Source organism: Falco cherrug, chromosome 8 (assembly GCF_023634085.1).
Source record: "Falco cherrug isolate bFalChe1 chromosome 8, bFalChe1.pri, whole genome shotgun sequence".
Classification (NCBI taxonomy): domain Eukaryota; kingdom Metazoa; phylum Chordata; class Aves; order Falconiformes; family Falconidae; genus Falco; species Falco cherrug.
In genome coordinates, this window is record NC_073704.1 from 35,926,477 (window position 1) to 35,953,696 (window position 27,220).

The 27,220-nt window shown below is 36.3% G+C and overlaps 1 protein-coding gene across 4 annotated transcripts; it reads left to right on the forward strand.

The window, feature by feature from the left end:
- The first annotated feature begins 448 nt into the window (after window positions 1-448).
- On the forward strand, window positions 449-25,336 carry ACMSD (aminocarboxymuconate semialdehyde decarboxylase). 4 transcript variants are annotated; one of them, XM_005433185.3, is made up of 10 exons: window positions 451-612; window positions 4,073-4,117; window positions 8,933-9,029; window positions 12,543-12,592; window positions 13,898-14,134; window positions 16,412-16,505; window positions 18,158-18,253; window positions 18,727-18,899; window positions 24,841-24,939; window positions 25,163-25,336. In XM_005433185.3, exons 1-10 carry the CDS (start codon window positions 556-558, stop codon window positions 25,229-25,231), a joined length of 1,017 nt encoding a protein of 338 aa, XP_005433242.2. In that variant the 5' UTR covers window positions 451-555; the 3' UTR covers window positions 25,232-25,336. The 4 variants fall into 4 exon arrangements, with proteins under 4 accessions (XP_027670984.1, XP_027670981.2, XP_005433242.2 ...); XM_027815175.2 differs by lacking the exon at window positions 451-612 and adding an exon at window positions 624-703; XM_027815183.2 differs by lacking the exons at window positions 24,841-24,939; window positions 25,163-25,336 and adding an exon at window positions 21,102-23,839 and having other exon boundaries at window positions 449-612.
- Window positions 25,337-27,220: the final 1,884 nt, after the last annotated feature.

The following is a 27,220-nucleotide window of genomic DNA, read 5'->3' on the forward strand; positions in this document are numbered from 1 at the left end:
AAGTGCAGAGCATAGATTTGGCTACAATTTAATATATCTGTGACTTTTTTTACATAACTTTAAAGACAATGCAAGGGAAAGAGAGTAGATGAGGAGATAAGACAGTCTACCAAGCGTGTATTACATGCTCCCTACAAAGTATTTCAGAATCTAGAGAGAAAGAAGAAATTCAAGTCAGCATGTTTAATACATTTTTCTGATTCAGTTTTGTTGAATGATTTTAAAGCGTAAACAAGCTTGCATTTTAGATTCTTTGTAAAATAAATCCCTTCATAGTGCAAATATAAGCATATGTTTTCCCTTTGCCCTCAGTCAGCTGTAGTTTAGGCATTAACAGGGACTTTCTGCTAGAAGCCTTTGTTCTTTTGGAGAGCCACTCCTCTGGGATTTAGGCTCCCTGGTTGGCCACTGTACCCAGCTCTCCTGATAAGACAGCAGGTGGATTTGAACAGCAGCCAAAGTTAATAACCTGCTGAACCAGGGACAGGAAGGATAGTAGCAATTACAGAGGAAACATTTTCATTGAAGGAGTATTTCTCCTTTGATACTTCAAATATGAAAATTGATATTCATAGCCACATTCTACCTAAGGAATGGCCTGACCTAAAAAAGGTAATAAGAGTTTAGATATTCAGTGCCTTATGTTATCAGCAGCTGTTTCTAGCAGTGTAATTTTTGAGAGCAATGAATGAAGGGTTCTGTTGTAAATATCTCTAGGTTTTTGTCTAATTTGATTCTGTTTTCAGATATAAGATATTTGTGCTGCATTACTTTGCAAAGCAAGAGTGCCGGTAAGAAAGGGTTAGAAAATTGGGCTCTGTTCCCTGCTCTTTATTCAGTCTGAAGCAATTCTTACATTTTTGCTTGGTTTTTTGAGACCTAAAATTGTCAGATGGTTAGGTATAAACTCCACTTTCCTGATAAAACCAGACCTGTCAGGTTCCCAAATGATACTCACTTTTGTTCTAAGTAAGAGAAATAAGCAAATATTAAATAAGATTAATGTTACCTGAGACAAAAGTCATTCACTTCTTATACCCACAGGCATGAAAGTAATTAACTTCAATGGGAGTGGGGTCACTTTAAGTACAGTTAATTATGATGATTGTTTTACTTTTTTACTTTGTTACTTTTTTCAGTTACTGGAAAGAAGTAGCATATTGTATTAAAAATACAAAATCTCAGCTGTCAGAACACTGAAGCTATAAGTCAACTTGTCTTAACTTTGAAACTTTGCATGGTAATGTTATTATTCAGTGACATAAATTAATTCTTGTCAGTAATAATTTTCATGATCCTGTGAAAAGTATTTGAGAAGGGAAAGTGTCATTTAGGTTTTCATGTAATAAATCTAATCCTTTTCTTAGATTATCAAAATCCATGTAGTCATCTCATTCTTAATTAGGTTTTAGAGTTATTGCCTAAATAATTAAAATCACAATTCAATATAGAGATATCTGATCGCTTTTTGATTCATAAAGGATCACATCTCCAATGCTACAAAGTGTACTGAAAAAAAGCACATTAAACTATATTTATATATAGTTTATACACACATACATAAAGAAATATTTGCAATTAAAAATTGCATTCAGATTTCCAGAATAGTTAATTTTTATAAATCTTTATTGTTTCCATTCATCATAAAAAAAGGAGAGTAGAAAAGAGAAGACCTGAATTGTTCCTTCTTTCTTTATTACGAGTCTGTGTTGGTTGTAGTTTGAATGAACATTCTCTGACGGTAGTATGGAACCATTTGATTTCATTGTGCCTGTCTTTAATGACAAAAGTTTACTATTATTTCAGCCATGCTCTTAGGCATCTGGCACACTAACTGAAACTCTGTGTCACACTGTACATTTCTTTTAATTATTTTGAGGTTAATGATGGCAAACTCTCAAATACAAATATATATTAGCTGTATGTTTCTGTGATTTTTTTTTTAAACATGACAGTCCGGTATCAGTTCAATATTAGCTAGAGAGCAGCTGGAAAATGTAAACAGCATATTAGGAAAAGTCATGAGAAAACCTGGCATTAAGAACATACATAGGATGATTTCTTCATTATTAGTGAAAAATAACATCATTATGCATAAAACCTCCTGGAAAGGAATTTCTGTTTCCTGATTTACATGGGAAGGTCTTATGAAACATGTATTTGAACTTCCTATATATAATAATTAGAGCTTCTCAATGAAAAGCTCATATACACTGGATTATGTAGGTGAGAAGACAGATACTTTTTAGAACAATTATATCTGTTTTAAACAGATAGGAGTTTAAATATCCAGACTACAAAGACAGGTTACTCTTGCTTGTTTTAGATTTTGTTGTCCTTATTTTGTTGTCCTTGTTTGTGCAATATCCCTATAAAAACATCTACAAAATTCCATCGTTCTGATTTTACATGATTTAAAAAGATTTTTTTTCTATATAGAGTTAAAAATGCATTAAATTCACTAGATAAAATCTCTCCAAGAATCCCTTAATGTACAGACATACATCAAGACTGAATTTGCTATTGTTAGACCCTGTAGGCAAGGGTTACATTTATTTAAACACTGATAAAGAGGCAAATACCAAATTTTTAGAAGTTGATTTCCACCTGGTAGGTTTTGTTTCTTCTGTTCTAAAGATTGATTGATTCAGTGGTTTATTAATGGGCCTACAATAGAAAACAACCCTCAGAATTCCCCAGAGTCCTTTGAAAATTCAGGCCATTAACATAGTTCTCTACGTCTCATGCATGGAAAACGGATGAGGCAATCCTAACATACACATAGCATTAAATTTTTCTTTCTTTATTTCCAGTCTTATAAATACTGAACCTTGAATCTAGAAAATTCTATTCTCAAGATACTTATTTAAGAGCTTAGGGATCCATAATAAGTATAAAACTTCATAGAAATAAATGTGAAATAAGTATTGTCAATACATCCAACTGGTAGCTGAGGGGAAGAAAAAATAAGTTCAAAAATAGACTAGTGAGTTTCTCTATTGCCTAAATGCTCCTTGAGCACCTTTAAGGTACTCGTTTTCTGTGCAGCTTACAATTGCAGTTAGCATGGAGCTAGTGAAAACCTGAAAGTTCTCATTAGGTGTCATGCACAAAATGTTCCCTAAATTTAAAAGTTCATATATATTTATAAAAGCCTGTAGATTTATAAATGTAAATAAAATACACATAGCTACATAGCTAAACATGGGTAAATAAAACATACATAGCATCAGTCATTAGCATCTCTGGCTGAAGACAGGAGGCTTGGTTCTGCACAACCTACATTAGGAGAGCTCACAGTGGCATTAATTAATGATTTGTTATCACAGGAAATTCAGGGCTGTATTCAGATTTTTTACAGTTCAGTGAAAGAAATGCCTGCTTTTACTCAGTTTCATTTTAAATGTGTCTTTACAGGAAGATGGGAATTCTGAGCATTGTTTTCAGTCTATTATGATATTTCAAGATTTCATTTATTTCTAATTTGATGATTTATGAAAGTAAAAGGAAATCAGCATCTTCCGTAGTTTGGGGGTTTTGGATAAACAATTTTTAATCTCTGGAAGAATCAGTGAGCATCTGAGCTTCTCCTTTTTAGCTTCTCTTGGCTGTTTAAATATTAATAGGCAAGAGGCTGACCTTCAGTCCTGCTGCTGAATCATGGAAGCTGAAAAGTGGAATCAATACACCTTTGTGCTAATGATTAACTGATCACAGATTGGAAAATTGTCAGCTCAATTTTCATATTGCCAAATACTTGATTTATTTTTTTCTGTGTTAAAATCATTCCAGTTAGAAACTCAATATATTAAGCAACTTCATTGACTTCAAAATCGGTTACTTAAAGATGTTGTTGAACTGGGAACTAAAAGTTCAGATCTACAAACACCATTAGTCCAGTCCAGTTAAACTTCACCACTTCTGAAGTCACTGATGCTGCTCATAGGCTCTGAGCTGAGCATATGTGTGTTTCTCCTGAATGAGGTACTGCAAGATTTAAGAATTGAGATTTTTATTATTACGGCAGAGTGCTAACTAGCACTGGCTTTTTCTTCTTTCTGTTTTTTCACAGAGATACGGATATGGTGGATGGGTACAGCTGGATCATCACTGCAAGGTTTGGGCTGTTTGATGCTCTCAGCTGATCTTGTGTTGCCATCAGGAATACAAACTCACAGTAAATCTATTAAAAAGCAAAGTGGCAATAAGATTGGCTATGTGTTTAATACAGATTTCTCTAGAAGTCTTATCTTCCATGAGAAAAGTAGGAGTGTGAGGTTTATTGGCAAGTGAAAGGCAGGCTGGGTCTGATCTTGCTTGACCTTTTTATTACCATCCACTACTAACTTTGCAAAGGCACTTCTGAGCTACGTTAGTACAATTGGAACATGTCTTCAGGCGCTGTGAGTCTATGCTAACATTCAGAATCCATCTTCCTGGTACTGAAGTTAGCACAATACATGTAATTTACTCTGATGGGGACAGAACTGGTTTCTTAGAGGCTTGATTCTGATCTCAGAGCAGAGCATATTGGCAGTAAATTCAGTGACATTCACAGTTACACAATGTAAAACTTCTGAACGTGAAGTCAAAACGTTGCAGTTTATCTTTCGATTAAACCATTAAAAAAATTACCAGTATTAGTGCTTTTTTTTACAGGAGGGCAAAAGGACCTAAGAGAGGTAAGGTTGATATGGCAAAATAATTCCCTTTGTACATCACTATTTACAAGTTAACTGTACCAGCTAGTTTTAAAGACGTTACCTCTGTTACCATATAATAACTTTGGCAGTCAGATATCCCCGTCTATCTGAAACACCATCACAAGAAGCCAGCTTCCTCCCGTGACCTGTCAGCTCCCCACTCCTAGGGATCTTGGAGAGCCTGTCACTGCAAATGGCATTGGCCTCTGGAAACAGGGAGATTAGAAAGATGGCATTAAAAAAAGGTCTCAGGAGACCTCAGTTCACTTTCCACCTCACTTCATATGTACCCGTCCTAGCTTGAAAAGCTTCATCTACATGTAATTGCCTACCGCAGGAATGTTGTGAGTTGTACAGAAACAGAAGGGGTAGAAACAATGCAAGATACTAGCTAGATAATTAAGGAAAAAGATATGAAGACAACAGAGGCTGCATAGTCAAGAGCGGTATGGACAATGTGGATATAGTAAGCTTCAAGACAAAAGATGCAAATTTAAAAGCATGCGTAGCTCAACAAAGAGTGTCAGCACATAACCCACCTAAAGTATTTGAAAAGTTCAAATAACTGGCTAAACCCAGCTGTGTTATGTAATGGCAGGCTGTATTAAGTGTTTTACAAGCGTTATCCTGTCTCCATCTTCTGACATTCAGACATGATCTCAGTGTAGGAAATTCATACAGAAAACTAGAGGGATAAGTGAGAGAGAGATTTAGTACTTAGCATTTTCAGGGTGACAGTACTTCTCCCTATTTGGCTAACCTTGTAAAGAAAATAGTACCCAGTCTTCTTCATTGTTTCTTTTTTGTGACTTGGGTAATTTATTCATTCTCTGTAGAGATTCAGCTTTTATTGTCTTTAGAGAAGCAAGACTTGCATCTTAAAGGTAACCAAAGTATTTAAATATATAATGCCTGTTAATTTCAGTCGAACTAGACATTGCCTCATCCCTTTCTCATTTTGCAAAATCATACTTCTTTGTATTTGTATATATGCTTATATTAATGGCAGAAAGCTGATAAAATGGATACAACAGTGTGTCTGTTTATTGCAACCTAATGATATACACACTGTAGTCATTCGATAATATGTAAGGCTATGCTGTCAAATGCCTAAGAACCATTTATGAGAAAGGACCACAGAATATGAAGGTTGGGGCCAAGATATTACACTGAAATTTCAGATCTGAGTCTAAGCAGACACAGGAGGGAAGAAGAAGCCACTTGCTGAACCAAAGTGTAGATGGCACAGGTACAGGAAGGAGAGAATTGTTAGAGATATTTTTAGCAGCTCAGATGCTTGTTACAGGTCTGATGCTAAAATTCCTTGCTAAAAATAGTTTGGAAAGGAACTTTGTGGCAAGTCAATAATAGCCTTATATACTCGGTAAAGAATTCTGTCTAGCCTACTTCTGTCTGAAAATGTAGCATTAAAAAAGTGCATGGCAAAATAAAATCCTGTTCAGATATGTGGAGCTGAGGAAGTTAACTCTTAAGATTAAAAAAAGCAAAAGCTTCTCGTATCATTCTGTGAAGAAGCATCAGGGTCAAACTGGAAGAAAATAATTACATGCATTTTTAAAGAAGTGCAATTTGGGATGTGACTCAGTACTTTAGTGATGGGATAATTTTAGATGTAGCTTGCTGAACCAAATCAGCCTGATGGACTTAATTCTTTAATATCTCTCTCTTAATTTCCATATAAATTAATTAAAGCCTTAAATATCAGATGATGTTTACCATAGGGATGGAATAGAATAGAATGGTAGCATTCTTCAGTGATGCCCTTAGAAAACTGTGTGAATTATGCAAATAAAAGTCCCATGTCTCTCAATTTTTAGCACTGCATCACTTGCTTTGAAGCCTGAAAAATTTTTACCTGATCCATGTTTCATTCTTAGTACTACAAAAAAAAAAAAACCTCTGAGAATTGTTTCCTAGTTGAGGTGTCTGGGTAATTTCTCATTTTAAAAATATCAGGTACGGATTAGTGGCAGTGCCTAGAGACTACAGCAGTATGACTCGCTTCCCAGTCACAGTGTTGCTGGACCAGATCTTTCTACCCTTACATAGAAAAGCACAAATCTATTCAGATAACCATTCTTTGCTTCTCTGCATAATCAAGTTTGTTGTTGCCAGCATATAATTCTGTGAGCTCAGCCTTGACCTGTAGCATGTTCACAAAGAATCACTTAATGCGAATGAAAACAGCAAACTGTTCAACTAATTCTTCAATGAGAACAGCACATGGCTTATTAGAAACCTTTCCTGTATTGCAAACCCTGTTGCAGGTTTATCTCAGCATTTAAGTATGAGCGCTGTCAAAGCTGCAAGTAAAATTACAGTCTGTCTAATACTGTTTTCAGTACTAGCGGAAGAAAATATGTCTGAGCAGGTCAGCTGCTATGCCTTAGCCATGTCTGAGGAAAGAAGTTGCCAGTGTTCACAGGAATACTCCCAGTGGTAATCCAGTAAAGTCTGCACAATTTGTGTGTGATGCAGTGTTCACGTGTACCCTGTCTTTAACCACACCCCAAATATTTTTCTGTTTATTAGGCAATCTGCAGTAATGCACTGATCTTTTTTTAATGTATTGGAGTGTATGGCTAAAGTAAACCTTTCTGTCAGGTTGGAAAATCAATTTTACATGAAACTGATGTATTTTACCAGAGGTTGTTATCGCTGACTGTAATATTTTGAGTAATTTTCACAACCTGTGATATAGCTAACAAGTAACTTGACAGTTTGCCAAGGCAACACAGTTAGATTTGTTGAAGAGACCATTAAAATATTCATTAGGGCAGTATATTTGTGAATGATGTATGAAGTTAATAACAAATTCAAGGTTAAGTCTGACTTCTCAGAAGGAGGGACAGAAACCTAGCTCTGCGAGAAGTACTGAAATTTTATTAGTTACTTCTGTTTTAGCATACTAGTAGCAAATACTCTGATTTAGCAGGGTTTTTATTTAGAAGAACTGACAGGATCCTAAATAAACCAATTTTATGAGGCAAAGTGGCCTCTGGAGAGAGAGAATTCCCTTCCCAGAAGGGTCGGAAGACTGCCCTGTGCTTAGCTTCTGTTTGCTGTGAAGGTGAAGGAATAGCTGCTGTGTTTTCTCATGTGGTTTTCAATTTTCAACTGCAGTTGCAGTGGGTTCTCTGTCCAGTACAGCTGCTGCATGACCACGCTTACCCATCCCAAACACACAGGGTCATGTGGATCTTCTGACTTCCATTCATTTCCATTTATCTCTGTGGTAGGTTCAAGCAACCAAAATGTACTCAGGCCTTGCAGGTATTGGGGAATTTTGTCTCATCAATTTGTGCAAGTGTAAAGACAGACAGACCAAGTCTTCCTGTTGGCTTACAAGTCCATAGAAGCATGCGGATACCTACAACCGTAACAGACAATTTACTTTGCTTAACGTGATGACACTGTGCCTGTTTAGCCTCTTTGGACAATTGACAAATTGACCAAAAATTAAGTTTAAAAAGGATTTTTTAAATGTCCTTTTTAAGTAAGGGCATCTTTAACTATGTTCATAGTTAACGAAACAGTATTAAATTTCATGAGCTTTGTTTTAAACTTTGGAAGTTTGGAAATTGGTGGCTATGGGGAAGGTATTACACTAATTCAGGTAACAGTTTTATAGTGTGTTTAGGGGTTTTTTTTAGTGTGGTTTTTTTTCCCCAAATACAAATACTTCAATAATTCTTTTTTTCCCAAGGAGAAAATATAATCACAAGACAACATAATAGGTCTTTTGTCTCAGTATCAGTGGTGATATGAAACAACTGGACTGAAATTAACACAGTTGCACAACCATTTCTGTAGTTACTAGGATCACCATGATGCTATTGACTTTAAAAGAACACACACATGGCCAAGGGGGAAATTTAGCACAGATTTAATTACAACCTTTTTTTGAGGTCAAAATTTGCTATGGGGATAAAATTGGATTAAGGTACCTGGTATCTTTTCCAAACAAATGTAGAGTCTTATGCATTGCAAAAGAAAGGGGATTTTTTTATTATAAAGAATTAAATCTGAACTGTAAATGACTGTTTTATTAATGACTATTTTAAAATAGTCTTTGGTTAAAAATACCTACTGAATAAAAAGAACCAAATTCTGTCAGTTACTGTAGGGAGCACAATATAGTCAAGTGACTATAAATTAGCATGTACTACTTAGTCACATTTATAATCTATGAAAATGTCTTTTCACAGGGACAGGCAAAGATGATGAAGGATGGAAAGGTTTTTAGAGTTATTCAAGAGAACTGCTGGGATCCAGAAGTACGGATTAAAGAGATGGACCTATCAGGTACCTCCATAAAGGAATTTAAATCATTGTGTCTCATTTAGAGTAACAGCACCTTCTCTGATAGTGCATCTGAAAGTGCTTAATAACAATGTCAAAATTAAAAGGTTAAGCATACTGATTCATTAGTTTACATCTGTTGAAAGTCAGCGAAAACTGATGTGCTTTATACTCAGACTCAAATGGGACATATTCCCGTAACTTTCCTCATTTTCAGTAGCAAATTATTCCCCACATGAGCTCATAAATTTTGGTGGGACTTTTAAGACAGTAAGGAACAAGTTGACATAAATAAGGAAAAGGCAACATACATTCCAGGTATAGAAGTGATATGCATAAAAGAAAAAGCCCTTTTGTTTTTGTTCTGAATGTTAAGTTTACTCGCAGGATGTTTTTTAATGTTTGTTTCCTTTTCTCATTTTTTTTTTTTCTCTTTAAATGTTGCAGCTTCATTCTGTGTTTTTGCTAGATGGCTCTGAGCCTAGAGAACTGGTAGAATTACTTTCTCACAAAAGATAGTTTTCCCAATTTAGAAAGAAACTTAAGCAGAAGCCAAATTTGCAATTTTATTTCCTATCAAGTTAGTTACATGCCACTAAATAAGGTCTGTAAGATGGGAGACTGTGGATGAGAGAAGGAACTGTAATCTGATCCAATTATTTTTTTTTAGTTCTTATTAAAACTAATTCCAAATTACTTTTGTGAGAGAAATATTTATTTTTTCTTAGACTGAGGCCTGAATAATTCCTATATTAGTTTCTCAGTAGACATAACTTGAGTATTTTCTCCAACTTTTCATAAGGAATAAACATCTGAATTACGTCAAAGAGCAGATATAAGCAGCATCTTCATGATAATTGTTTCCTTCTTTCGTGGGATAGCATGTTAGGAGATACTTTGGGTCATTCTCTTTATGGAGGTTTACTGCAACACATAACATCAGCCAATTTGGGAACTCAAGGGCTGGCAGGCAATTTATGTAAGCACAATTTAAATAAGTTTTATCTATCTTGTTTTCACCCTGGAGAAGCAGTATTTCAAACTCAAACCATTAGACATTTAATGGGAATGCTGGAATGTCTTTGCAACCTCTCTGAAATATGCTGCCGTGACTACACTGTAATCATTCACTGAGTTAGCTGAGGGATTTTGGGGATTACCATGTCACTTAGCCACAGTGTTGATCATAAATAGCCTTTGGGCATCTTTCCCTTTCAGGTATTTCCCTCAACACTAATGGCAAGTCTCTACAAAACAATACTGCCTCATCTGTTTGCTGTAGACAACTGTAGAATTTCCTGTAGAAAACACAGGAGTGATTTTTTTTTTCAACGTTTTGCAACAGTTCTCCAGAAAAGAAAATGTGTCATAAAGCAGACACCACATATTTCTCCACAAACTAAACAGTGCTTACTTGGTTAAAAAAAAAAAAAAAAAAAAAAAAAAAAAGCTAAAATTGTGTGTTAGAGCACCATCTGGTGACTTGTGCCATAAAGATGTCCCCTTTTATTACAGCACTGCAGAGATACAGGCATCAGCCAATTAACTGTAAAAAAAAAAAAAAAAAGTCATAATGTTTTTCATTCTTACATTCACCTAACGATAAAGACTATAGGCTACATTTAGTTTTTTTCTGTTTATAAAGCTGTAGCCACTTAGTTGAAAGACCATTGCCTGTAACACAGGCTGAGGTAGATAATACCTAAAATTTTAACCTCCAAACATGGCATAACTTTGGAACAAAGGTGCAAGGAGTTTCCCAGCTGAACAAAACTAGTATCAGTCACTGTAAGGTATTATTAACACAGAGAGATATCTTACAGCTTGATTGCTAAAATGCTTTGTTTGTGCAATGCCCAAGAAATCTTGCGAGTAATAAGAAATTTACCAAATTACAATAAGAATTACAATAACAATAAGAAATTTACCATTGTACCAAAGAGAATAAAGTAGTTCTCATAATCATATGTCCTAGGTCTATTTGGTGTACAAACCTGTGTCTTGATCAGCTCAATAAAACAAGCTATCAAGATAATTCAATAAAACAAGCTGTAAAGGTAATTAACATCATGATTCTGTGGCACAAATCATTACAATTCTGTTGGAGAAAATCTTTCAGTTAATCCTAATCGCCTTTTCTTATTTTCTCTTTTATAAAACCCTCTGAAGACAGAATAAAGTAGTGGGTTTTCTGTGCTGATTCTTCTTCTAAAGCTAGCATCTGGAATGTTCAGCTTGGAAATCTACCTTTAAGGCTTATGATAAATTTGCTCAGAAGTGTAAAAATGGGTTGAAACCAGATACAGTACTTATTGTGGAAAATATGGTAAGAGTTCTTAAACATACTGGTCAAGTGTCCAGTAGCATATTGGTGGATAATACAACATAGGCTGTACTTTGGTATATATATAATTTTGTAGACCTAATCATTAACCCAAATCCATTGCTGCTGTATATATTAATCAGATCTTGTAAGAGGTGCCTGAGTCAGCTTCCCATCTTGTTTCCTATGTAAAATACTGAGAAGGAGGATAAATTATTTTGTTAAATTTGTTAAATAAAAAAAGAGTGCTTTGGCAAGGTCATTGTCTTAGAAGAAATTCTCCTAGGGTTTTTTCTGCCATCTTTTGCATTAGTAGTTTCATTACTAACAACCAAGTTCAATTTTTTAAAGCATGACAAAATATGTGCATAAATATTACAATCAGACCTAAAATAAAAAAAAAGTATAGTTTTACGTATAACTATTTAGTGAAGTCCTAATTATTGTTTCTTGTTAATTCTGTTGTTAATCTGCTAGGTTTGTTGTGTTCATTCCTGTTACCCATCACATACAAAGTTACGGTATAGATTTCTGTTTGAACGGAAACCAAGCAACACAGACTTAATTCTCTCCATTGCTAACATCAAAATTATTTGTAAAAAAAGATTTTCTTACAGTTACAACCTCAGCAGTCCAGACACAGCATGAATGAAACCTAACACAAAATATAGCTTTGGGGAACACTTTAGAAAACATTGTTTGACAACCAATGTTAACATGACATTGTTTATCTTTGAGGTGATCTACATATTATTTATTAAACATATATGATATACTTGACCCCCAAATAAACTTAAGGTACTGTATTCTGTCAGTTTAGCACCACATTCATTTATGTGAGTAACATTAAATTGCTATTTTAATTTGTTGTAGATGTGCATGCCACATCCTTCAAAAATGAAAATACTTAGTTTCACAAATAATCTAGTATGAGTATGAAAGTGTTACTTTTCTTTCGACTTAGCAAAAGTATTCCAGTCCTAATAAACAAATACACTACAAGAGTTATTGCCATGTTCCTTAATTAGAAAAAAAAAATATTCTATCCATGTCACTGTTAAATTAGTCCTTCTTACCATTAGAGCTTTTACCTTCTACCTTTCAAACCAAAGTGCTTGCTTATTTTTAACATTTTATAAAAAAAAATAATAATAATAAAAAGGAAACATTAATAATTGCTTTTTCTTACTCAGGAGTCACAGTCCAAGTCCTTTCCACAGTCCCTGTAATGTTCAGCTACTGGGTAGGTTCCTACTAGCATATTCTGTAATTCATATGTTACAAAATTATTTAAAAATAAATGCATCCTCCTATAAATTAGATGATTGAAGTAGTAATTAGAGCACTAAAGTAAATGGGGAATTGTTCTGCTGTGAAAAACAAAAGATAAAAAAATAGTCAAGCTGTCAGGAGAGCCCACAGGGTGTCCTGGAAAAGCTCCACTCTGGGGTACACTCAGTAAGAAAGAATGAGACAATATTTGTTCTGGGGACCCTGTGGGGATAGCTGGAAACATGGAGAGAGAATTTACACAGCATGCATCCATGGTAGACATATATGTACAGATTCTATGGAAGCTAGACATGAATCAATATTTTCTCATGAAAAAAAGAGTTAAAAGATACATTTGTGGTCTTGTCCCACTTTCTTTTAAATGTGGCATGGGACTTACTGACTTAGAATGCTTTGAATCTTACAATTCAGTAGCAATTTTGAATCAACATGTTCCCTGCATGGTGATCTTGAATGCATCAAAGAAATAAAAACAGTCTGAGAAGAAAAATCACAGTAAAATGCTGTTCTAAATACATTCTCAATTTCACTATTTAGTTATGTGTACAAATTGAGTTGTTACATGTAAACAGATATGCTACATTAAAAATCATTGTGTTAAGCCCACATATAAGCAGTAACACTGATGTTCAGAATTTCTTGTTGGGTGACATATCTTTAAAATTTTATTCTGGTATTTATGAGAATATTTTCCATTAAATATATATTGGGGGGGAATGGGAAACTGGTTGTATGGATATTGCAGTTCTTTTCTTAAAATTATGACTGTTACCTCCTTCTAAACATTAGAGAGGTTTGCTCCAGTTTTCTCTGTAGAATTCTCAGGTTTCAGCATCTCACACTTATGTTTATCTCTTCAACTCCAATAATAGGAGAGTAAATATTCATTGGTATGTTTAAAAATTATACACTGGGGTTTTTGCACTGGGTTACGCAAAACCAGAATACTGGTTTATACAGAGGGCCAGGTACTTAAGAGCCTCAGCAGCCTGGGCTTTATTACACTCATCCTGAGCGGCAAAGGCAACAGCAGTTGGAAAAATATTCAAGACAAGAAGCAGAACTGCACCCAGAGGTTTTAAAGCGAGGCAGAATTTAGCCCTACTGGTTTTCACCTATTCAGAACTCTAAAGTAAATTTGAAGTTCAGACTCTGTCTCTGAATTGTTTGCAGTGACATTTATCCAATATCTTCCAAAGGCGATAACATTTGAGAACTATATTTCAATGTACCATTCTGCTTAATATCTTACCAGGCCAAACCTCAGGATACTTTAGATCTAGCCCAGATATTAAATAATGATTTAGCTGCTACAGTAAGAAAGTACCCCAAGAGGTTTGTCGGCTTGGGTACGTTACCTTTGCAAGCTCCAGACCTGGCTGTGAAGGAAATGCATCGCTGTGTGAATGAACTTGGATTTCCTGGAGTACAAATAGGATCCCATGTCAATGAATGGGACCTGAATGCACCAGAACTGTACAAAATTTATGCTGTGAGTAAATTTTTCTTTCCTTATTTGGGGAAATTCTGTCTAAAAATATCTTGGGACATATTTTGGAGTATTCTGCCTGAAAATATCTTGGGACACATTCAGTCATCAACTAAATTGTATAGGTACATTGAAACAATTAAGCCTTCTAACCTGCTTAGTGATCAGAGAGATTCAGCTTTAATTATATATGATAATTCATTGTAGGATATAGTGATAATAATACAGTATAAAACACTCTGAAACATACTTTATAATAATGAATAACAAAATCTTTTTATTATATGAGTTCTCACTGTAGAGTTGCCTTCTTTGTGAGGATAAGTGCAGTATCAAATAAAGCATTTCTGCACTGTTTGCTTTTGGGTTCAAGTTACTGTATCCAGTCCTGTTGAGATAATTGATAAAACTCCCTGAGATTTTCAGAGACACCTATAGAGCCAAAGTACCATACAGAATTACACAAAATGGATCGCAAGTTCCAAACTGAATGTATTGTTTATTAAATGGATTTATAAATTGCATTTCTTAAACAGCCTGAGGTCCAGATGAGGGTGGTCATTTGTCTCAGTTATGGGGCTTAATCAACGTACAGTCTGTATCTGTTTCACAGGTTATTATAGCTGTCAGCTTGAAATTGATCCATAGAGGTTATTTTTCAGAAGGCTGAATTTATTCAAGGATTCTGGTAGTGCAGCATCTGGACTATTTTTTTTTATGGTCATATACAGTCAGTTATCAGCTTCCACTCTTGGAGGTGCATATGTTCACAGAACCACAGCATGGCTGGGGTGAGGTTGGAATGTACCTCTGGAGGTCATCTGGTCCAAATCCCTCCTCAAGCAGGGCCACACAGAGCCAGATACCCAGGACCATGCCCACATGGCTTTTGAATATCTCCAAGGGTGGAGACCCCACAACCTCCTCTGGGCAACCTGTGCCCGTGCTCCATCGCCCTCACAGTAGAAAAGTGTTTCCTGATGTTCAGAGGGAACTTCTGTGTTTCAGTTTGTGCCCATTGCCTCTGGCCCTGTCACAGGGTGCCACAGAAAGGAGCCTGGCTCCATATTCTTTACACCCTCCCTTCAGGTATATATATAAATTGATGAGATCCCCACTGAACCTTCTATTCTTGGGACTAAACAGTTCCAGCTGTCTCAGCATTTCCTTATAGGAGAGATGCTCCAATCCCTTTTGGACTCACTCCAGTAGCTCCATTTCTCTTTTGTACTGGGATCTCTCTCTTATACTATACATTCTTCAGCTTATGTTTAACACATGTTGGTAATAACTTCTGTCATTTTTAGAAACATCCCTGTGTAATAAAGATTGTGAAATGAAGTCATGTTTGATAATTAACTTTATCAATCTACTGAGCCAGTTACTGAATTGCTATTTTTGGTTTACAAATGTAGATGGCAATAGCTCCCTATAACCCCAAAGCTGCAGCTTTATTTATGCATGTATGGGTAAATAAAACCAAATTTTTCAAATGTGTGATAATCTCCTTAGCAACAAGAGGAGGTCCAGAAATATATCTGACAAAATGAAGCAGTTAAATCCTGGTTAAGCATATGAATTACTCTAATAACTGTATGTTTAAATTTAAGCACATAGTTAAATTACTCAGTCAGAATCAGAACCCTGTATTCCTTTCCAAAGATGTCAGTCATTCTAGAAAACTTAATATACTTGAATCGAGATGGATTATTGATCAGAATACAGCTAGATTTCGAGCTCTTGGGGTGGATTAGGAAGAGTTTTAACTATTTTTTTAGGCCAGGCAGAGGGCCAAAGGGGACAAATGCAGTGCAACTGCAATGAAAATTCCTGAAAGCAGCTGGAACAATTCTGCAATACCATCCTAAAATGGTTCTTTAAAACGTTATGAGAATTCATCCTTATATGCGTAATGAAACCAAAATAATACTAGTTTGAACCAAGTTTTATACAGAAGGAGAGCTGACAAACACAGCTAGAAAAGTGGGTTTGTACCACATTAATCTGAGGAACACAGGCTTACTAAAAAGGTATCATCATCAGTGTTTCCAATCGTGTAGTCTCAAAAAGAACTTCGAAACTGAGTGAGGGCTTCAGGATATGGCCCAGAGGAGTAAAAATAACCAACTATTGCTTATAGTTCTTACTTCTGGGCCTATTTTCATTACTAGTACTAATGCTTAGTACAATTTTGCAGGTAATCTTGGAAGCATTGGCTAAGAACCAAGATACGTTTTGGTATGATTAGTCAAGATTCCGATTTTTTTCTTTTTGCTGCAGGCTGCTGAACAATTGAATTGCTGTCTCTTTGTGCATCCCTGGGACATGCAGATAGATGGAAGGATGTCCAAATATTGGTTTCCCTGGCTAATAGGTAAGTGCATATTTACTTTGCTTAATCTGCATTTATGAACTGTCTGTGGATTATGCCCAGAAGATTATTGCAAAGGTACTAGTAAAGAGAAAAACTACATGACTTTTCTGTAATTATTTTTTTTAAAACAAATACTATGATTAAATCTGTTGTGTAACTTGAGCAGTCATTTTTTTAAGCTTGTTCAGTTTGTCTAACTTTTAAATACCTAGAAATAAAAATTATTCAGACTGGCAACAGAATTTAGTATTCTTTTTTGTCCGAAATACAAAGAGCAAATGACTAGGGAAAAGTGAATTGTCTCTGAAATCAGCTCCTGCAAAATAATGTGAGTAAATGAAGGAGTAGGCAAACCCAAACATTACTTCCTAGAATTTCTTATATTATTTCTTAGGAATAATATAGAGAGGAAGTAAATCTAAGTTCACATCAACTGTAGCTGAAACAACGTGTACTTTGAAAGCTCCCCACAAATGCAGGGTACTATCTAGTTTCTCTTTTTTCCCCATCTGCTAGGTAAATCAGGACAACATTAAATAACGCGAGGTAGGTTGTACTGTTACCTATAAATGTTTAGACCTGATTCCACCTTCACTTATTCTGTTTTGCATTGTTTTGTTTTGCACTGCCTCCAATAGAGGTGTTTTGAAAAACATACACTATATACATATAATATACGTTCTGCAATATACACCAGAAAATCTTAGTGTCCCAATCACCAGTGCATTATCTTAATATCAGTTAGTCTTTATCAGAGCAGACTCAACAAGATTTAAAAAGAGACTAAATTTATTGCTTAACATACTTAACATAACTTAACATAACATAACATAACATAACATAACTTAACATACTTAACATAAGTTAAATACACTTAACAAAGTGTAATGAAAAGATTTTCCTACTAAGCCTAATAAGGCCTTGCATCTGAGTGTATGGTAAAACATTAATGAAAGACAACATTTTGAGCTGGATAGGTGTTGTTTTTCCCATAGATGAGGGAAACTCAGTTCCTGACTTCAAGCTGGATGTCTGAGGTTAGCCATCTAAATGGTGTGATATTATAAATGTGTCAGGTGTGCTGAGAAACTGAGGCCTGATGTAGGAACCTAAAATGCTGTTTGTTCCTAACACTGGGCATCCAAGTTATCCAGTGGCAAAGAGCGAGAGAGGTTATTTCCAGACTGTAGAAACTGGCACCATGTCATAACTCAGCCCCAAATCTATGTTGGAGTAATCATCAGCATACCTGTCGCACTTCCCACACAAAAGAAACCCAGAAGGACAGGTGAGAAGAGGACGTGGCATATTCCAGACTTGCCTTTGAGCTGGGATAACTGGGGAATCAAGCCTGTACTGCACATTTCAGGACATACCCAACCTGCCTGCCCGCCGTCCTAGTGGTGTAGGACAAAAACTGGGCTTAGAATTCAGAAGGTCTTAGCTTCCAGTCCTGTGTGCTCATTTCAGTTAATGTTCAGTTCCTTGTTCCTTTAATAGAAATAATGTGTAACCTTTGGCAGCTGCTCTGTAACTATTACTTTTTTGGTAGGCACAGGGCTAATTAAAGAAAATAAAGATAACATTTCAAAGTCAAATAGGAAGATAGAAAAAATAAAACTATCATACAATAAAACTTTTTTTGTTCATAGGCATGCCAGCAGAAACAACCATAGCCATTTGCTCCATGATTATGGGAGGAATTCTCGAAAGATTTCCTAAGCTGAAAGTTTGCTTTGCACACGGAGGTAAAGAAGACACTATGTGAAGTACCTGTTCTTTATTTGAGCATGCTACAATTGTATTTTCTGCTATGCCAGCTAATAGGGTTAGCACTTTAAGCCTGCCATCAGCTGAGTACTACTACCCCAAAGAAGATAAGCTGCCACGTCGGCTGCTTGTATGAACACTCTCCAGCCTGTTTCAGCCAGTGTTTGAACTGTTATAATAGCCTCTAAGGGAAATGAAGAGGAAGGGAAGACAGGAGATAGTTTGGGGAAAGGGACAGGGAAGCAGCAGGAGGAGTCTGGGCATCACAGCAGTGAAGAAGTGGGGACAACAAAGAAAGAAGCTAATGAAAGGGAAGGAATGAAAAATTGCTGGTTCAGAGCACTTTCTTTCTAAATAGCTTACCATAAAACTTACACATCTCTGTGGATAATGTGACTTTTTTAGCCCCTGCATATTTTCAGCTTGTGTTACTAAAAATTTCTCCTTGCAGGTGGAGCTTTTCCATACACAGTGGGGAGAATCTCCCATGGATTCAACGTGCGCCCTGATTTGTGTGCTATGGATAATAAGGTGGATCCAAGAAAATACCTTGGTTCATTTTACACAGACTCTCTTGTCCATGATCGTGATGCCCTAAGGCTGCTAACAAGTGTAATAGGAGAGGTGAGTTCTAATGCTTCCAGAAGCAGGTGAGTCATTCTTTATTTAATTCTCTATGAAACAGCAAAAGGAGAAGAGAAGAAAAGAGGAAGAAGACAGCTCATTCACCCAGTAAAATCAGACGCTGAGCTATTATAAACTGACATGTTTCTCCCATGTTGATAATGCTTTTACTATATAAAGTTATTGAAATGGTGGTTTTAATCCAGGAAATCATGCTCTGTGAACCTTAGTTCAGTGAGGCTAGTTCCATGTATAAGTTTGGTCGGGATGGGACTGCAAACAAAGACTGCTTCATTTGGAGCCTTGTTTTCAAATGGTTTAATTTTCAAAATCAAGTGTATACTTGTAAATGTTCAGGAAGGGGTTGAAGATGACATCACTCATGCCAAGCTCCAATGGATCACTACAAATCAACACGAGAGACGTATTTGTGTCTTGATCTCTGGACCTCATGGGGTTTCTGCAGCTAGCAGGCAGATACCTGCCAGGTGTCAAAAACAGAAATGCAGGCTCTGACATTGACTTTCTTGTCTTAACAACTGTATTCCTGTTTCCTGCATGTTCATTTCTAGTCTCACATACTACTTTCTCACATATGGGGCTGTTGCTGTCATCAGGGCCTCTTTTATGACCAAAGTTCACAAAGACAGCTAAGCCAAATATTTTCTTTCTCTCTACAGAAAAGTTACTGTTAATTGCCCATTTTCACCTCTAGCAGAGTGAACAGGTTACTGCAACAAATCTGTATTAGAACTGGCCAAGAAATGACTTGCCTAGGCCAGCCAAAAATAATAATGCAGAGCTCTTGCTTTCTTTATCATGGTACTCTGAGCCTTTGAAACCCATGGGTTCTCAGTTTGTGCTGCACAGGAAATCTGTGTCTTTGAAACTGGACTTCTACCTGCAGCTCCCCTACAGTAGTTGTGCCTTTTACAAAAAGTTTGCATTTGAAGATCCGTGAAACATTCAACAAGGTGATAGCACAACAACAGCTTGAAACAATACTATAGAAAGTTTTTGTAAAGTGTATATGTATGTACACATACAGTGACACTACAGCTCTAAGGAGAAGAGAGAGAATACCTCTTAAGTAAGTCCACCATGAACAAAAAAATAGATTTATGAAAGGAGCCCTATAAAATGTGCAAGGGAATGACCCTGCAGCCTAGTTCTGTTAGAAACAAGTAAGATAAAACCCAGGTCAGTTTACTTGTCGAAAGATCTGCTAATAAGCTGTTAGTATTGGAAAGTTCTTATAACATTAGTGGGTGTTAACTTGGGTGGCATTTGCGAAGTTCTTTTCATATGTATAGACGTGTTATAGCATATTTTTGGCAGTGAGAGTTCATCTGTGTCAGGGATGAAGTTTTAGGCACCGGGTGTGTTACTAACAAAATACTATGGCTCCAGCCCAATATGGATTTCTTTTAATTTCTGTTACCAACCTCTAAATAGTAAATATATCATGGTCAACAGCCCATGACTTCTTACCTTGAATTACCTTTTGAATCTAACTGTAGCTTACAGTAATCAAGTGGCTTTAAGTACTTTTGCAATAGGTTTAAAAAATTTTACCACATGATGTGCACTTCCATTTTACAGGACACCCAAGGGCTTAAGGAGTAACAGTTCAGCTCTTGTCTTCAGTTATCTCCTTTACTGAGACGTCTCCCCAAGTCTAGACCATGTTCATCCTAAGTATATTCTCATTCTAAATGCAGTTATAGTACAGAGGGATGAGTCTGGCTCTTGAATTTTAAATTGCTATGCTTAGGTGGTCAGATTCCCTTCATTATTGCCAAGGAAACAAGATCACTCGCCTGTTTCTTTTTTTTCATTTTAAAATGTTGAGAGACATGTTTTGCCATTGTTAGAAAGACCTTGATAAATTAGAATCTGTGTGACTCAGCGTAGCTGAGACTCACAAGTTCTTTTTCTGTTTTGATTCTGTTAGGCTAAACTGTAGATGTCAAGAGCAAAGCAGGAGAGCAAGTACAACAGGATGCTTAATCCATTGCTGAAAAACTTAACTTTTTTGTTGTTGTTGTTTTAATCTGTATAGAATGCAAGTCTCAGAGCAGTTCTGCTTCAGAGTAACAAGTTCGCTTTGCATCTGAAGGCTGCTCTAAGCTATGACTGTTGTGGGACGGCTGCTGTCTCTGCACCACACTCAAACTGTAACTTCTCTGCATTTCTTCCTAGGAAGTGACACATAGACTCTGGCCCTTAATCACAATTAGTCTTTGCAACTGAAATTTAGTTGTTTGAGAGGGAGGTTATGGACTGTAATTGGATAATCTAAAAGTCACTCAGCAATAGCCTCTCTGGTGTCATTTGTTTTGTCAACAGACTTCTGAAATTCAGTTTCTTAATGCAATAAATCTGACCAGTGTACTACATGGGATGTTGGAGTCATCGTTAATTCTCCTCTGAGTATTCTGAGCTCAAGCAATGTAACATCGGGTGGAACCCCAGTGCTGAAAAGTCACGAGTCAGGTCCCAAAAACTTCAATGCTTTTAACATTCAGAAGAACTTGGGGAAAAAAGTACATTTTCTTTCTCTGTTTAATAGCCTAAGGCATTTTATCCTTGAAAAAAACATTCGCATCACATTTTCAAACTTTATAACCATGAAGATTAGAAAGTCCCCTCTTTCCAATGAGAGTTGATGTTCTCACATAATACTATTACACGAGTCAAAGGCTTAAAAAACATCAAATATCTCAGTGTTTTCAGTGCAGTTGTGTGTTAGCAGGGTAACACATACAAGATTAATAAATGCTGGGCTAAAAACAATGTGATTGGATCTTGGGGACACTGTAACTTTGCAAGCTGAAGGTTTGAAATAGGACAGCTCTCTAGAGTATAGCTAAGAGCTGTGCAGGAAGGGCATCAGTGTATGTAAAGATGTGCTTAGTCATGGCTTCAGGTCTTTAGGGAACAGCCATTGCCTGGCATGAGAATGTAATTTGTTCGATTTGAGCTTATGAATATTAACATCCAGTGACAGCTGCGATGAGTCATGCACGTTTCACTTCATCCCTTCTTAGTTTTGGGTGCAGGTTAATTGGAGCCTATCCCAGTTAAAGGAAGCAGAAATACACATTTCTGAGAAAGAATTTTGGAAGACTGCAAAATTGCTGCAGTCCTTCACTCCCCCCATGATGAGATAACAGGAAGTGAATACAAATAAACACAAAATCCCTAATGATGCTGGCTATAAAAAGTGAAGAACTGGGTTGACAGGGGGTTATATGATTCAGTGTATCTCTACAAAAACTTTCCCATGGAGATTCCCTCAAGAGCCATCACCCACAGGTAAAACATTCTCTGGCCAGAAGCTGCAACTGAACTGGCTACAATCTGGCCTTTTTCTGAGATGTATCCTGATAGTGGTAAAAAGCTGAGATTCAAGGCTTATACAATTTGTACTAATATGAGGACAAACTCATGTCTGATACTCTTTGAGATTCATTTTAAGATTCAGCTCTCTATTACTGTGAAAAAAGTTCTGTTGAGTAGAAGGGTCCACAGAGGTTAGTCGTTAGCCGGTTGTTCCTTTCTAAAAGGAGAGATGCACTAATCAAGGCATCAAACTATAAGTCCTCTAGAGAAAACTGACTTTGTTGATATACTTTAGAATAATGTAATAATACATCTATTTTGCCGGGAGTATGCTGCAGAGACTTCACAGGAGTTCTCTGAGGCTGACTGCTAAAGACAGTTATTGCAACCCCCATTTTATGGATGGGTACAAAACTGAAGCTCGGAGAGTATAAATGAATAGCCTACTATCACTAGTAGCAGAGCAGTAATATTGCTTATAATTTTTTCTCATTAATTTACAGTTCTTAATTTTACTGCTAATGAATAGATCACATGAATAGCTGTGAAATACCTCAGAGGAAAAGAAAAATAGGATTGAAATAATATATATATATTATTCCAATGAGGGCATGGGATTTCTTTCTGCTTTGGTATAAAGGAGGTGTAAACAAAAATGTACAAACCTTGCTGGCTTACTTAACCTTGACTAATAAACAGCTGGGCAGACACTGTGTTTCCTTCTCCTTTACTTAGAAAACCATTTTCTTATATAAACCTAGTATGCTTATTGGTTGTTTTGTGTTTTTTTTTTAATTGGCATACATTTGTTTTTCATTTCTGAAGAGAATGTCTTGGTATCAGATTGAATATAAGAGAATGGATTTACCTGCTTAAAAGTAGACACATCCAAATATATTTTGTTTAATCTACACTCAGATTGATTTAGTAGGCAGAGGGTATAAATCCTCCTTGTCTAATCTTAACAGTAAGACTTCTATAATAAATTGTAACACAATACAGGACAGAACAATAGAATGGGTATCTCTTGTTTGGATTCCGTGTTTTGTACGGTCTTTCAGACGCTCTCGGGTGACATCTACTGGAGGTAAAAAAAAAAATTAAAAAGCAGCAGATGACAAATAAGAACGAATCATTTCATAAAATAACTGAATTTTGTTTTCTTCATCCTATTTCAGTATTGGTAACTGAGTTCAAATATTATAACAACAGTCCAAAATTCATGAGCTTGACTTCAAATTCATGAGACATTTAAAAACATACATTTTTAATGGAAACTGTGGTTTTCAAATATTCATGTCTCCAGGAGATGAAGCTTAAAGGAGAATAGATTTTTGATAAAATCAAGAGTTGGCAGTGTGCATTTTTGAAGGTAGATAAAATCGAGAAATATCATTTCAGTGTGAAAATGAACCTCTAACAATACAGACCTATTGAGGAGCTGCCTATTTCTTTTCATCTCTGATAACAGAAATGTTCCATACAGATTTTTATTGAATTTTCTTTTCACTGACTTGCTCTCAGAAACAAATCATATCATGTTACTTATATTCTCAGATACATGTTTCAAACACACAGCTACTATCCAATCACACTTCAAAAAATACATTAAATATCCTAAGTGAGATATTGGTTTTGTTATTTGAAGCTGAATACTAGTTAAATTAAATATTTTTTATTTAAGTGATTGTAGTAATTCTACATTGTACCGTGTTTTAAGTAGTATCACATTGCAATTATTGCAGCTTCTAAAGTTTCACACAAAAGATAATTTTGATTTCTTTGTATTTTTTATTACACGTTCTTCTCACATATATATATAATTTAAGTTTGTGTGTGTATGTGGGGTCAAGAATTTCAAATTCAGGAATGCAAATCCAAGCATCTTTTCTGAGTTTGGTGGAGAGATTCTTAAAGGAATGTGTCAAAAGCTCTCATACGCATTTTGGACTGCACACAAGAGTGCAGAGCACAGAGTGACCATGAAAAAGAACCAAAAAGTAAAAAAAAAACATAAGGAAAATTCTGTGTGACCTTTATTGGCTATTTAATTTATGGCAACACTTAACCAAGATTAATCACTGTATTTTAGGTAAGCTACTTGCAGAAGCAGTGTGAGTAGCACAGGGGAACAACAGATGCCTTTTTGTTGTATTTCAAGCCAGCACCACAGTACAGAAAATCAATCTGAGCAGGAAATTACCATTTGTGTTTTATTCACCTGAGCAATCTACAGTCATTCCAATCGGCCTGGGATTTGCATTTTGAACTTTCTGTGTATCAGAATAAAGATACACCAAACTTTACTTAGACATCACAAAAGACATTAAAAAATACCCTGTACTATTTTCAAACTTAGATTCACCCAATAAACTCTTGAGTCATTGTTTTCAAGCATTGGTTTTTTTCTAATGAAAATTGAAATCCAAAGATTATCTTCATATTCACTTTCATATTAATTAATCCAATTTCATAATTAGTCAGTCCAATATATACATGTAATTTCCTGCCCCATGGTTTATTATAAATTCCAGAAAGCACATGCAACTATATTGTTTAATGTTACTACAAAATGTACGTGTTTTTTTATTACCAGGACAAAGTTATTTTGGGGACAGATTACCCTTTTCCCCTTGGGGAACTGGAGCCTGGAAAACTGATTGATTCAATGGAAGATTTTGACAATAAACTGAAGGTATGATCTTTACCTTTGGGTTTTTTTCCCATCCTTTTTAAGCCTCTGGTTTTAGATGTGAGGTAAAACACTGAAAAATCAGTGCAGTTCACTGATTTCTGCAAAGACTGGAAAAGGTCCTTTAGTCTCTTTGCAGCAGTTCATTTTAAAGCATGAGGAGAACCATTTGGGTAAAATACAACTTAAGCACGCACAAACATTTATATGTACTTTGTTTTTACAGGATAAACTCAAGGCTGGAAACGCTCTGGAATTTTTGGGTCTTAGCAGAAAACAGTTTGAAAAATTATGAAGATATAAAAGAGACCAAACTTTGGAAATAATGCTGAATCCTTAGGGATACTTCTCTTTGCATGTGCAATTATACAGGGGGGAAATAAATTTAACAAGTATATTACAGTCTGTTGTTATTTCCAAAACAAAAGCAAGGGTACTGGCAATGAGTATGCACAGGTATTTCTGTGCATTTGAAGATTTACGTAGCATTAAAAAATTCTGAAATACCTGCTTTCATAACAAAGGAAAGATTTCATCTTTTGCAGTTGTAATGAGAGTCACTGAATTATATCAGTGTCATGTTATTAGGACTTGATTCCCAAGAAGAAAGAACTGAGAAAATTATGACTTGTATCCAATACTTTCCAGTCTTTGTTCATACCAAATTAACAGAATTTAAAAGAATTTTAAAACAGAATTTAAACAGAATTTTGTTGACGCCCCCCAAAAAAAAAGTATTTGCCTTTATCCACTATCTGAAATTACAGCACACCACGCTTCAGCTCAGCACTGCAAGTATACGCACCGACGCTTCGTAAATGTTGTGACAGGATGAAAAAGGTCTGTGTGAGGACTTGTACTTTTTGGCTGCCACCTACACCACAGGCAACTTACTCATCAGGAATAATTTGATCAATAGGGTTGTAGGTGCAGAAACGATGTATTTGTGTAGGTAATACTTTGTGCATCACTGTCACTCTCAGAATACATGCTAGTGTTTGGCAACGGGACAGGATGGTTTAATGGATCTCTTCCTTAAAAAATGCTTCCTAAAAATAAGGTTGTATACTTTAAATGTTGTAGTGTTAATGCTCTATCAAGTTTGAGTCCTGCTATAGGAATGGAAAGATGGTTTACTTTATAGACTATTGATTCAGATGGGTTTTGATGATTATCCAGTGAGCACACAGGCATCCTCCTCCTGAGAGGATTTTATACTAGTCAGAAAAATGCTGATGAGCACTTACAGTCTCCATTCTCATGGGATCGTTTGCTGGCTATGTGTGGTGTCACCATTTTTCTGTTTAGTCTTAGAACACTCCAGGAAAAATAGTATTAGACAAAATTTGGTTTTGTAGCTGTGATCTTATGTCCTGTCCTTATGTCAGAGACTGAACCTAAAGGATGTTGAACATCAGCAGTTTCTGCTGATACCAGCTTCTGTCAGGCTACAAAGAAGACTTTGTCCTTCTCTACAGTGTCAAAAAACAACACAAAACAAAAAGTAATTTGTGCAGGTTAATTACTTATTTTCCTAGTGTGCTGGTTTTGGCTGGGGTAGAGTTCATTTTCTTCATAGCAGCTCGTACGGGGCTCTGTTTTGGCTTGATGCTGGGAAGTGTTGCTAATCCAGGGCTGTTCCGTTGCTGCTGAGCAGCGCTCACCCAGAGCCCAGGGCTTTTCTGCCCCTCACCCACCCCACCAGCGAGGGGGCTGGGGCTGCACAGGGAGCTGGGAGGGGACACAGCCGGGACAGCTGACCCCAGCTGACCCAAGGGACATCCCATCCCAGACGGCATCGGGGTCAGCATATACACTGGGGGAAGGAGGAGGGGGATGTTCAGAGTGGTGGTGTTTGTCTTCCCCAGTAATGGAGCCCGGCTTTCCTGGGGGTGGCGGAACCCCTGCCTGCCCATGGGAAGCGGTGAATGAATTCCTTGGCTTGCTTTGCTTGCTTGTGGGCTTTTGCTTTACTTATTACACTGTCTTTATCCCAACCCACAAGTTTTCTCACTTTCACTCTTCTGATTTTCTCCCCCATCCCACCCCGTGGGAGTGAACGAGCAGCTGTGTGGGGCCGAGTTGCTGGCTGGGGTTAATCCATGACACCTAGCTATTGCATTTGGATCTTCACTATATTGCTTCTCCAAACATACTCCATAAAAGATTACTGGAGATCAGAAGCTGAAGTAGTCAGCAGCTCACAGGTTTAGACCTTGAGAATATCAGGTTTTCATGTAAGAAGAGGACCTAGATAAAATAACTTTAACAATAGTTATGTCTT